At 40.8% G+C, this 12,246-nt stretch overlaps 2 protein-coding genes and 1 long non-coding RNA gene across 3 annotated transcripts in view; 2 read left to right on the top strand and 1 right to left on the bottom strand.

Annotated features, from left to right (window-relative positions):
• Positions 1–12,246, top strand: part of b3galt1b (UDP-Gal:betaGlcNAc beta 1,3-galactosyltransferase, polypeptide 1b) — a 45,576-nt gene that overhangs the window by 6,359 nt on the left and 26,971 nt on the right. The gene's annotated exons all lie outside the window — the stretch shown is intronic.
• LOC311022102 lies at positions 3,719–4,802 on the top strand. The gene is made up of 3 exons (XR_014598088.1): positions 3,719–4,120; positions 4,255–4,324; positions 4,417–4,802. It is a non-coding gene; the product is annotated as an uncharacterized lncRNA (long non-coding RNA).
• LOC311022101 (uncharacterized protein) lies at positions 4,805–7,174 on the bottom strand. Its single transcript, XM_084023133.1, has 7 exons — positions 6,965–7,174; positions 6,765–6,841; positions 6,479–6,659; positions 6,078–6,326; positions 5,815–5,986; positions 5,584–5,732; positions 4,805–5,324 (listed from the first exon to the last, which is right to left on the bottom strand). Exons 1-7 carry the CDS (start codon positions 7,128–7,130, stop codon positions 5,146–5,148), a joined length of 1,173 nt encoding a protein of 390 aa, XP_083879259.1. The 5' UTR covers positions 7,131–7,174; the 3' UTR covers positions 4,805–5,145.

Raw genomic sequence — 12,246 nt, 5'->3', positions numbered from 1 at the left:
GAAGAACATGTTTTTCTAGTGAGCGTATTACAGTTCTTTTGAGGTGACAAAGTGCTGTTTCTTGGCCCCGAGTATGCATCCTAAAAAAAAATTATTTGCATTACAAAAGAGAGCGAGCTAGTCCCTTTCTATATTCATACAGCTGTGTCATCTCGGGACAAAACACCAAGGCAACACATCATCTGCCCATAAGAACAGAGGAGAGAGAGGATAAGTGTTTTCTGATGGTTATACAAAAAAAGTAGATTCATCATTCCTTGGCTGGGCGATTTTTTTAGATTTAATTGATTCATGCTTTTTTACTTTCCTACGGTTTGTGAAATTGCTGAACCACAAAATTGCGATTTTTAAAAACAGTTCCAGACGGCGTAGTTTAGTTTAACGCCCACAAAAGTCAGCCACATACAATCACATCCACCGCGCCCCGGCAGACGTATGTCCACCAACTCAAACGTTCTTTTACCAGTTAACAAGAATACTTCCAAAAGTTAGCACTATCCTCTCCTCTCTCTTTCCTCTTGCGTCTTCCCGCCCTTTCTCGTTAAGCCCCGCCCCTTACAGGCTCTTCCTCACCCATGGCGAATCGCAACAGGTGACACTGACAGATGCAGTGAATCAAATTACACAAACAAGAGTAAAAGCACAGTCTCTATTCTTCCAGTTTACCTTATGTTACAAACATTTACAATAATTTACTCATTTGTGATAAATTGTCTTAATCTCTGAGTTAACCATTTTTACTCTTTATTAAACCAAATTACTTTTAGTTTAGCTATCTTACAGATTTATTACTACACTTATTAAGGAACTAATTTATTTGAATCCCTGCTTTCTACACCCGGGCTACATATTAGTATTTATTGTATTTCATTTTACAAGTTTTTTCAGGGATGGCCTACAATTTCTTTTTCAATTTGATTTAAAAAGAAATCTTTGCACAATAATGACAGCCAAGTGGTGGTGTTTTTTTTTTAAATTCTTGAACAACTGATTTCTTTCACATATATTACTTGGTAATCTCATTTATTTGTATTGTGTTAATAAAGAAAATATGTATTTATATTTTGCCTTGGTCTTTTTAGTTTGTTTAGAGAAAAACTGGAGATAAATGGAGATTTTATTTTTAGGCCAAATCGCCCAGCCCTAAGTTTTGTGTGTTATGCCTGGTGGTGTGTGCTCAGTCTTCATAATAATGTTAGTGTCAACATCATAAAGTCTAGCCTCGATGCTGTGTCATGCCCTGCCTGTGACTGGAGTAATTCAAAAACGTCATCCACCCCACTTGATCCAGGCCAGTTATCACAGAAATATGAGGATTTATGCCTGTGATCTCAGCGTTCCCCCCCCCTCTCTCTCTTTCTCTCTCTGAGCATCAGGACAGCCTGTGAAGGTGACACTCTAACACCACCTTTCACAAAGCAATGCACCGCCAGCCTGGAATTGATAGTCCTGAAAATCCCCAGCCAATTACTGGAGCGGAGGACTGCAGAGACCGTATGAGGTGTATAGCTCAGGAGGACTCCAGTCCTGAAACACACAGTATGATGTGCTTTCAGCGCAGCGTCAATACTGACTTGTGTTTTGCTATACAAGTGGATGAGTGTCCACAGAATCGATATATCCGAAAGCACTGGAGCTGTTTGAAAAAGAGCTTTGAGTTTGAACTTGAGGTAAATAGAAGCATTTTAGACAAAGGAATCGAGGAAACCCAGCCATTCGATCCAGCACTTTCTCCTCTTCTGGCGTGCCTGTGGAACTCCAGGGAAGTTAGAGTTATACTTATTCTGCTTTTGCCAAGTATTTCACATTAATACATCTAGATGATGATTTTTGTTTGTTTTTTTATTTCTGTTTTAGCGATTTATCGACACCCTCAGATTTTCTCCAACAGATTAATGCTGTTCGAGAGGTATTCTCTTAGGCTGGGTGAACCCTGCCTGAACTTCCGGGAAATTTGGATTTCGCTCGGCAGTTAGGCTGGACACCCTCAGGCTTACTTTCGCTGTTACATTGCCAGAATCTTTGGCTCCAATCAGAAACGGCCATTCTCTCCTGGCACGCTATTGGCCGGTGACGTGACGATGACGAAACATAAGCGACGCGAAGCAGCAGTTGTGTAAACACTCAACATGGCAGCCGAGGAGAAGCAAGCTATCGATGCCGCTGTCGCGTCTGTTTTGGATGATTTTAAAGGCAAGTTTTCTTTGAAAAAAGAGCAAAAACTTGCCATAGAAAATAAAACCGAAGCAGCAATGATGCACGGGTTTCCTGGTTTCCTGTTTTCCTGTCTAGAGATTTCGCGTTGCTCTGCAAAGTACGTCACCCGGAAAGTTGCTCTGATTGGTTGTAGGACTATCCAATTGCGTACGGAGTCATTTGAACGATGCCCATTGATCCCGCCTCTTGAGCAGTAGAAACAAAGCGCAGCTTCCCCAGACTAATGTTCAATCTTAAAAGATTGACCTTAGTATGGTGAAAACCAAACTAGTATTCTCTCCCTCAGAGGAGAGAAAAGGTCAACTCCTCTGCAACTTGGTAGGCAACATCTGTTTAGTGGTATGTTGGGAGGGAGAGCGCTCCTGTTAAACTGAGACTAAATTTAATGAGAAAACGAGATTGAAATCAACTGAGATGCAGGGATTCTATTGATTTGTCACGACTTCTGGTCGTTGAAGCTCCAGTGCGAAAGGAAGTAAATCATGTGTTTTAATGGAGAATAGGAGCTTTACTTCTAATTATAATTGTATCAAATAATTGTGATGAAGAAACACCACTAAACAAGATTTTAACAAGAGATGGTGGTGGCATTTGATAAAGGAAGATAAATGACATGGTTTCATCGGTCCATTTGCTCTACTAGCAGCACAAGATTAAAGACCTTGTCTTGAAGGCTATTGAAAGCAGAATTGGGGTAATATTTGCCAACACTGAATGGATGGGAGAATAATAGCCAGAAGGAAAGTGAGGCTTTTTTTTCGGACTTAAAGGAGCTCTACCCAGAAATCTATTTGGTAAACAGGATATTTCTGAGTGAAATCTAGCTTTGCAGCCATTGTGGTGAATGATTGCTTGACCAGCTTGGGGTGTTGTGTAAAAAAAAACAACAAAAAAAAACTAATTCCTACGAGCGAGTCATTTACTGCAGGCTGCAGAAAATAACTTTGACAGATCAAAGAATTATTCATAAATGTATTGAGTACATTTAAATGTAAAAAAGGCATGCATTATTCAAAGGCCACTTCGAAGAAATTATATTAAAAGCTGTTTGACAGGGAAAACAAAAATGCATTGTGAATGGCACCAACAGTCAAACATTGCACATTTTCTTCCCAGTTAAAAGGCTTAAAATTTACAACAGAAATCCTTCAAACATGACAGGACTGTCCAGATAGATAAAAACTCAGGTTTAAATATATCACAGATTTTATGAACTCTTTATATCTCTAAAATATCTCATTCAGAAGAAACTGATTTAGTCACAACTTATAACAATGACTTGACTAACAATAAATGATAAGCAAATTGCAACTAATATGATTGATGCTTGCTATTAAAGGGCACATTTGAACATTTCCATTTCAAATATATGTCGTTTTTACCAGATCACAGGATTTTATCGGATTAAACCTTGATATTTTATATGTGGAAGTCTCAACTCAAAATAACAAAACACTGCAGATAAAAAATAAGATATATTATTTTAAAGGAGACATATTATGCTCATTTCTGCTTGTTGACATGGGTCTTTGATGTCTAAATGGAATGATAGTAACATGCTTTGGTCGAAAAAACCCAAGGATTGAGCACAGCAGGGTTCTCAACATACCAGTTTCACAGCCCTGCTTTCAGCGGCCGGATTCAGTGACTTTCCCTTTAAATGCTAATGAGCTACTGCGTGCGCCGCCCAAACGGTCTTGGCACCGCCCACCTCTTCCTGCCGGGCGTAAGACGTGAGGACGCCATTTTGTAACCATAACAACGGTTGATTCGGGGGAGAAATGGCTGCCGGTCAACAAACTGCCGTGCAACCTTACCTGTTCGAGCCGGAGTCCGACCCAGAACAAGAAGAGGCTCCAGAAGAAAGTCAGCAGCCAAGATTGAACATGGATGTTTCTCAGTGGTTAGTAGTTAAGTTTGTTACCTCGAAATATACCGGTTTATAAACTTTAAATAAATATTACAAAAGAAACAACATGACGTGATTGCTTAGCTATCGTAGTTTCCAATCAATAATACAATTCTGCTAAAAAATAGGTGTTCCTGTGGCAATTGTGAACAAATGCCTACAGAACCTGAGAATATATGCTGTATGGAAATATCACAAGTAAGTGTGAACACTGTGCAAACATGGTTGTAATTTTGCAGTCTCTCTTTTCTATCATCCATTGTCACTCACTTATCTTTCATAATTTATAGGTTACACGAAGACTACAGCAGCTTCCTGAGCCACCAACATGCATGGTGGACCATCCTGGCCTCGAACCTGTCTGCCTGAATGTATTTTCACTGCAGAATGCACTAAACATTTATCGGGCAGACTATGGACCTTTACGTCTCAGGGGAATTGTGCAGTAAGCTTTCAGTCACATAAATACTATTAATTTATCGCAAAAATGTTATGCTCAAAAGTACGTAGGTGCTTCCTCTATCTTACATTGCTTATAGTTTATGGTTATAGTTTATCCTTATTATTTTTTACTGAGATCCCAGCTTGTGATCAACAAATGTATATCTAATTAGCTATCTATCTATCCATCTAGTTAACATGAAAATTACATATCAAACAATGAAAACACACAGAACAGTAAGTAAAGATTGTTTATTGTACATTTGTAAACATGTGTAGACATATGAAATAATAAAAACAATAGGAAGATAAATTACTGAAGTGGAACAGTTGAACTTTGTACTTCAATATCAATATAAAAATAATAACAATGAAAGTATCTTATTGCCATGGACGTGAACATTCAGTGCTGACTTTATATTACATTGTGTCCAGCCAATATAGATACCTAGCCTACAGAAGCTTTGTAAGCTGGTGCTGGGGCTTTCTGGGCCGGGGAGTGAGAGTTGTGCTGCCCGCCTGCGTGGTGCTGAGGATTCGTGCAGAGTTCCCTGATGCAGAAGGACAGTATGTTGGGTTCAGACCTGTCCTTGGTTGAACCTCGACACATAACCTGCTATAACGGTCAGCTTGTCAGGTCGGTCAAACTGAGCCGAGAGGTCTTCAGGGATTTTAAGCTTCAGCACCTCGTTCACATATGGGGCAGGGTCCTGGAAAACCTTATCAAAGATGAGGTCCAACAGTGCATCAACGTAATCTGTAGTGCAATAAACAAAGATGTATGTTTACAGGAAAGTTGCACTAGAACCAAAAAGCCTTGTGTAAAGTTTCTCTTGTTATTTCACCTAATTAGTTCATATTTATACATTCTCCTTATTTATTATTTCTTTTGAAAACCATGTAAAAAGAATTCAGATTTTATTTGTTTGTGTTTATTTTCAACATTCTGTGATATGCCTGTATGTTCATGTTTACTTTTTATTTGTGGAGTTTAAATAAAAGACTGTAAAACTTACGGAATGTTGGCTCTGCTTTCACAGGCTTTGCAGTGCATTCTCCGCGTTTTGACTTTGGGAAGTTGACTCTGTAGAGCAGCTCTCCTCTTGTCGATGTTGCCTGAGGTCGGCCAGCATTTTCATTATAATGCAGGGCAGCCAGGTAGAGTCTTGGGTGGAAAAATAGTAGTTAGAAAGATAGCAAACAAACTAAATTATAATGAAATAAACAGATACTGGTAGTTTTATTACCTGCATAACATTCCAAGGTATGGGAAGACAACATTCTTCGGTGCAAACCGCAAAATGACACTGTGGAATGCCTCTAGCGATGAGGTCTGATAGTGAGGGCTGAGCTTTTCAACATCTCTCAGGATTCTCTTGTTAATCAGTGCCTTTTCTAACCTGCAGAAAGCTGGTGTCCCTGGAAAAAAGAAATCACATGAATTCAAACTGTTAAACATCTTTTAGATATTAAAAAAAAACATTTTATTCCCAATTTTGTTTTTATCTACCTGCTTTCAACCATTTGCTCTTGTCCCTTGAGGTGCGCTGTGGATGCAAGCACTGGGGGAAAGCAGGATCTGGATGTGTGTGGATGTCTTGGACATGGTTGAGAATGGAGGTCCACTTAGCCACTCTCTCTGGCCCTGAAGTAGAGGAGGCTGCTGTCCAGTACACATGGTTCTTTATGCTTCGAAGCCACTTCTTCAGCTTTTCGCATTCTTTGTTCTGGGCTATCTTGACCAGTTTCTTGGACAGTCCTAATAAAACAATATTTGTCACATTCAGATAAACAGTATAAGTTGATTACAAAATAACTCTAACCCATGTAACATATTAGTGATTATGATAATAGGATAATATAATGTGTGGACCTGTGAGCAAGGGCATTTTATCTTGATTGTACCCCTACCTTTTTCCATGTGCCAGACATCGTAGTACTGTGTCACATTGGCCTCCCTCAGGAACTTCTGGATCTGAGGGTGACGGTCTGTGACAATGCTGTCCAATGTAACACCACATGCCTCCAGGAGAGCAAGGCTCCTCTTCAGACCTTCTTTTTCCATGTGGTAGCTTCCCCCGACTTCGTTGCTCTGATCAGAAAAACAGGACAAAAGTCTATTAAATATATGATTCTTAAAAGCAGTCATTAAACACAGATTAGTTATCTTGAATAAAGATCACACCATTTCACTCACCTGAACCAGCTGTATGTCGACAATAGTGTTGCTCCTCAGGTCCATCATTGAGTAACTGCCAAACTTGGCAGAGTGGCCTTCAAAAATAAATGTAGAATATCACAGAAATTTAATCTTACCTATCAATTTGTTGTACTTCATCGTAAACACTTCTCTAAACAAAAACATTAGAGTAAAATTTATCAGAGAGTCTTGTATACCTGGTGAGTCAGCCCTTAGGTCGCCACCCAGGATAACACTCTCCTGTTGACTAAGCTGCTCCATCATCCCGTTCTGCACAGTCTTCCACGTGTGTATGATTGCAGGCTCTATGAACGTCCGTGCATGACGCCTAAATGTGTCATACTGAAACATCTTCAGCTGCATTGCCCGGAAGATCTGAGGACAGACAGACAAGATGTGTCATAAGTACTGCTCTATACAACATTTAGCAATATGATATGCAAAAATAATACATTTACATAGTGATGACTAAATCTATTGTCTTTTCAAGTTTGAAGAAAGATGCACCTGTGGTGTATATTGCAGCTGAGAGCTGGAGGTTTCCTGCAGGTGTGCTTCCCAGAATTGGCTGGCTGTTCCATTTTCTGAAGAACTGACAATGTGGGCATGTTTGTTCTACAGAGATGAATGTGCCGACCCTTCTTGTCTGCACGTCTGACACACGCTGACAGACAGGGCACACCTCAAACAGCTCCATCAGACACTTTTCATAGACAATATACGTTGGTGTCTTATGAACAGGGCAGGAAGGCTCCAGTCTAGTAGAAAAACAAAATAATCAAAAGAGAAATTAGTAACTCCCACACAGCTTGAGACAAATTATGTAAAAACATGTAGGGAATAAAAGGAATTCTGAGGTTATTAACTCACGTCACATCTGCTGACGCTGACATAACTGTGACAGAGTCCTCTGGATCATATGTAGAATCCTTGGGGTCGGGAATTTCCATGGATGAACTACCCTCCAATGGATTCTCCTCTTCCTCCTCCTCCAGTTCCAAGCGAGCCCTTTTACTTGGTCTTTTTATTGGGGTTGATGTTAAAAATGGTTGACGAGTTGAGAAGGCAGTGGTTGAGGTGCCAACACCAACATCAGCACAGGACACTGATTTCTGTGTGCCTTTGATAGATGAAAATATATTTTTCATTAGCCACTCCATATTCATAACAGAGTAAAACTAAAATTACACTATATAGAAACATAGTGACTAACATGACATGATATGCTTTTGGGCAACAAACCTGTGCTTCTGAAGTGAGGCTGGAGAGTTCTCATGGAAAGCTGTGTGCCAACGTTGCATGTCACTGGTTGGTCTGTCTGGCAGGCAACATGATGCACCACAGGCTGCTGTAAAGTTGTACTTGTCTAAACACAAAAAGAAGCAATAGGTTATGTGTCTGCTTTCTCATGTTACATGAAAAATAAAAATATGTAGACAGAAATGATGATTAGCAATAGACATTTGTGAAGCAAACTTTTCTGTGTCCATGCCTGCATATAACTGATAGTAGCACAGCAGATATCTAGCAGGTAGCCCCTGTCTCCGGAAACGAAACAAAGTAGTGACTGCTTTATTGCAGATAACGCTTTGGTGCTCTCATGTCTGGTCTCTCATGCCAATAGGTTACGCTAGAGCTGTAGTTACATGTATACAAACGCACAGGAACTATTTCGACTGCCAACACAGTCCTTTAGCACAACATGCTAAGTAATGAACATAGCTAACTGGTCGGGAATAAAAGACCATTTTATACCGTGTCCTCTGCGTGTTCACGGCGGAACAGTAGCTCACCGTCCGTGAACTCCTGACAACGCTACAGCTGTAGTTGCATGTAAACAAACACACAGCCATTTAGCACAACATGCTAAGTAATGAACATAGCTAACTGGTCGGGAATAAAAGACCATTTTATACCGTGTCCTCTCCGTGTTCACGGCGGAACAGTAGCTCACCGTCCGTGAACTCCTGACAACGCTACAGCTGTAGTTGCTTGTAAACAAACACACAGCCATTTAGCACAACATGCTAAGTAATGAACATAGCTAGCTTGTCGGGAATAAAAGACCATTTTATACCGTGTCCTCTGCGTGTTCACGGCGAAACAGTAGCTCACAGTCCGCGAATTACTAAGACCAATTAAAACAATCTTCCCTGCGTGTTCACAGCGGAACAATAGCTCACCGTCCGCGAACAACAGAGACATTTCACCCGTCTCCTCGCCATGTTCATGGCCGAGCAGGGGTTCAAGGCCGGTTCGAAGCGATACAATCTCAATGTCCTAATTCATTTTCTCAAATCACCGTCATGTTTTAAAAGAGTGCTGATATGACAAATTAACGTTTGGTAACATTAACACTATAGTGAATCCGACTGCCAGTAAGCACAACGTTGAACACTTCACATGTAATGTTAGCTCAGCCTCATTCGGCTAACACGACGGTTAGCATTAGCTCATGTGCTAAATGACCAAAGTAACACAAACTATACTGTTTTTGTAAATACTTACAGTTGCAACATCGGTGGCGTCGGCACGGACAGTGGGTATGGATCCATCTTTTAGGAGCAGTCTTGTTGCCAATCCAGCGGTATACTGTCCGTGGTTGGAGAAACAGTCCGATGTGAAGTGATTCGCACAGACCAGGACATTTTTGCTCAATGACGCTGGGACGTTTCCCTGGTAAACAAAATTTAGCCACTTCGCTTTTAAATCCTCTTTGTTTGGGAGGCGATGTAGCGACATATGAGGACCCGTGCATCCGATGACAGAGCAGCAGTGCTTGGCTTTCGGCTTGTACATGGTGGCGGTTAGGCTGTCGAGTACAAGTGAAGCGAGTAAGAAAAAATGGCGGATCCTTGTTCAGGTAGCCGGCGTAATGTGGGCGGGGATATACCATGAATATGCAATGACTATGCAATAATATGCAAAAGACCGGATTGTGACGTCACAATACGGTAAAAATCCAAACGGCTCGTTTAGAGACTAAATTCCTGACTCTGCCAGTTACTAAATATTGACTTAGTTGTCAAAACTCATGTTAAAGGGGTCGGGAGACACCCCGGATACGCAAATATACAAACTAAAGCAAGGAAAAAGTCAGTTTTGCATAATATGTCCCCTTTAAGTTAAAGGTTGAGTAGGTGATTCTAGTCACAAACACTTTCTGTTATATTATTTTAAATCCTTGTAACATACCGAAAGCAAAACCCCGTCCAATCAAAAAAGTCGGGCTGGGGAAAGTAATTGTAAATGCTTACTTCCTGATTGCACTCTGCCGATCTCGAGCACTTGTTTGGCGTTCTGGGGAAGCGGCTTTGAACAGAGATCTGAACGAAGGGGGTGGGCCTTTTTCGGCTCGGCGATGCATTCAAAGTCTCTGTGGTTTTTCCAAATGACCTGCAAAAAAAGGGTCAGGTACTGTAACCTCAGGCTAGAAAAGTGCTGTCTGTGCTGTGATGTTTGATTGAAGGAATACAAAGCACGAGGCCAGCCTCATTGAAAAGAATTTGGCGTACACGGCCGTAACCCAAGGACGTCCTTGTGTCGGATGTGGAAACCTGGTAACTGCCTGGAACGGGCTGTCTTCTGGGAGTTTTAAGCCGAGCATGGAAAAACACAGAATCTCCATGTTTTTCATGGAGATTTGTGAACTCTCTCTAGAATAATTAATAGTAACCACATTGATGTAAACATAATCACTGGGGTTCTGTGGTTATTTTACCACTGTCTGATGCTGCAGCGCATAATTGTGGCTTGACAGCATGCAACATCACTCCAGTGACAGACTAGAGTGGGGAGCACTGGGCTGCTGTACACACATCTCATGCAAACGAATTACGGGAGCGTTGTAATTAGATCGATGCCACTAATTACATGTCGTGTGCACAAATGAGTAAAATGTGGCATCAATAAATAAAATATACATCTGTTTTCTCTCTCGGAACACTCCCGGCCTCCACACTGCAGTGGAAGGTTTGATTGAAATTGATTTTCAATACATGGGGAATTTCATAATGGTGCAGTTACAATGTAGGTGTGCATGGAGGTCGATATTAGTGTTTCATGCTAATTGTCCATTCCTGTACACAGAAAAATGACATCTATAGGAGATGCTGGACACTTAAACACAGCACTCGAGAACAACAGGGCTTCCTTGAAATCCTGGGCTGGCAGGGCCCCTGTTTCTGTCCGTATAGTGGTAACGCAGATTGGAAATAATAATAACAATAAAATAGTAGCATAGAGAACATTATATTAGGTCTACTTTGTTACTCATAATGAGTGCGGCTCTAGAGATAACGGGCTGGAAGGGAAACCGTAGTCACCTGCTATACAGCTTCCTCATTAGCATGGCCTTGCCTGCTCGTGGGGTTATCGAGTCATATTGTGTAACGCCAAAGTATTGACATTATCTTCACGAGGCCACTGTGAAACAAGCTTCCAGTCAAATAAGGTCCGGGGAAGGAAAAGCAGTGAGGGAATAAAATGCTTTTTGCTCCGACAGTTAAAATAATGAAATAATGACAAAAAATAAGTGCGTAAATAAACCACCACAAATTTAAGCAGCCAGAACTGCACTTTTAGCATTAGCATATCATAACACGTTCCATCACTTGTTAAGATGACGTCGTACATTCATCATGTACCTCATTGTTGCACGCTTTTTTTCCCCCTGCGAGCGTCACTAATGATGTCTGACGGGGACAGGTTGAAAGGTTAATCACTCCGTGTCCAAGTGCTCAAAGTCGTGAATCCTTTCTGCAGTGTCATCCTTTGTATTCCAAAAGAGTACCTCAGGCTCCTCATTTCCCTCTGTAATTGCTTTGTAGAAGGGCAATGTTTCAGGACAAAGTGTAGATAAAAGATGTTTTTTTTGTGTGTGTGTTTGTACTGGCATCAGCTTGAAAGGCTTATGTCCTCAAGGATGTCATTTCTCGTGCTCATTAAGTCATCTTCCTAACTAGGGCTGCAGCTACTGACTTATTATGGATTGGATGTCGTCCTTTTCAATAATCAAATGTCACAAAAACTGACAGGTTCACATAATATCCCTTAGAAAAAACAAAGTATGCCAAAATCTACAAAAGCAAACACAATATGCATCTCTCTAGTTTAAAGTCTGTGACACACAGAGACAATCTCAGGTATCCGTGAGAAGATAAGATTTTATTATCGGCCCTTTTACAGAATTACCTCTGTTGTTGGGGGACAGTAGTGTCTCACTGCCATCCATCATATACATTGCACAGAGCTCCCAACTTATTTATCAAATGTGTTTCCACCGCTTGCATTATGTGCCGTGTGATGCAGCCAATAATCCCTCCGTTTGATTTATTACCATCATATTAAGTCTGCATCGTGAGAACCTTGAAGATCATTTGTTCACTTGTTTTTTTTCTTTTTCTAAGCTAAACCTCGTACGGCTCAAAGGTTTCGACTGTCTTCAGTTTAAAAGTATGTTTAGTTGCTCGTCAAAGAT

This window comes from Eutrigla gurnardus (assembly GCF_963514095.1).
Source record: "Eutrigla gurnardus genome assembly, chromosome: 12".
Classification (NCBI taxonomy): domain Eukaryota; kingdom Metazoa; phylum Chordata; class Actinopteri; order Perciformes; family Triglidae; genus Eutrigla; species Eutrigla gurnardus.
Note: the sequence above shows the minus strand (reverse complement) of the source record. Positions and strands in the feature narration are given on the sequence as shown.

Excerpts from the sequence above, each read along its gene's own strand:
- LOC311022101 (XM_084023133.1), bottom strand. The coding sequence starts at position 7,130 with ATGCAGCTGAAGATGTTTCAGTATGACACATTTAGGCGTCATGCACGG. Across the intron at positions 6,660-6,764 it reads TCGACATACAGCTGGTTCAG|AGCAACGAAGTCGGGGGAAG; the intron begins GTGAGTGAAATG and ends TTTTCTGATCAG. Across the intron at positions 5,733-5,814 it reads TACCTTGGAATGTTATGCAG|ACTCTACCTGGCTGCCCTGC; the intron begins GTAATAAAACTA and ends TTTCCACCCAAG.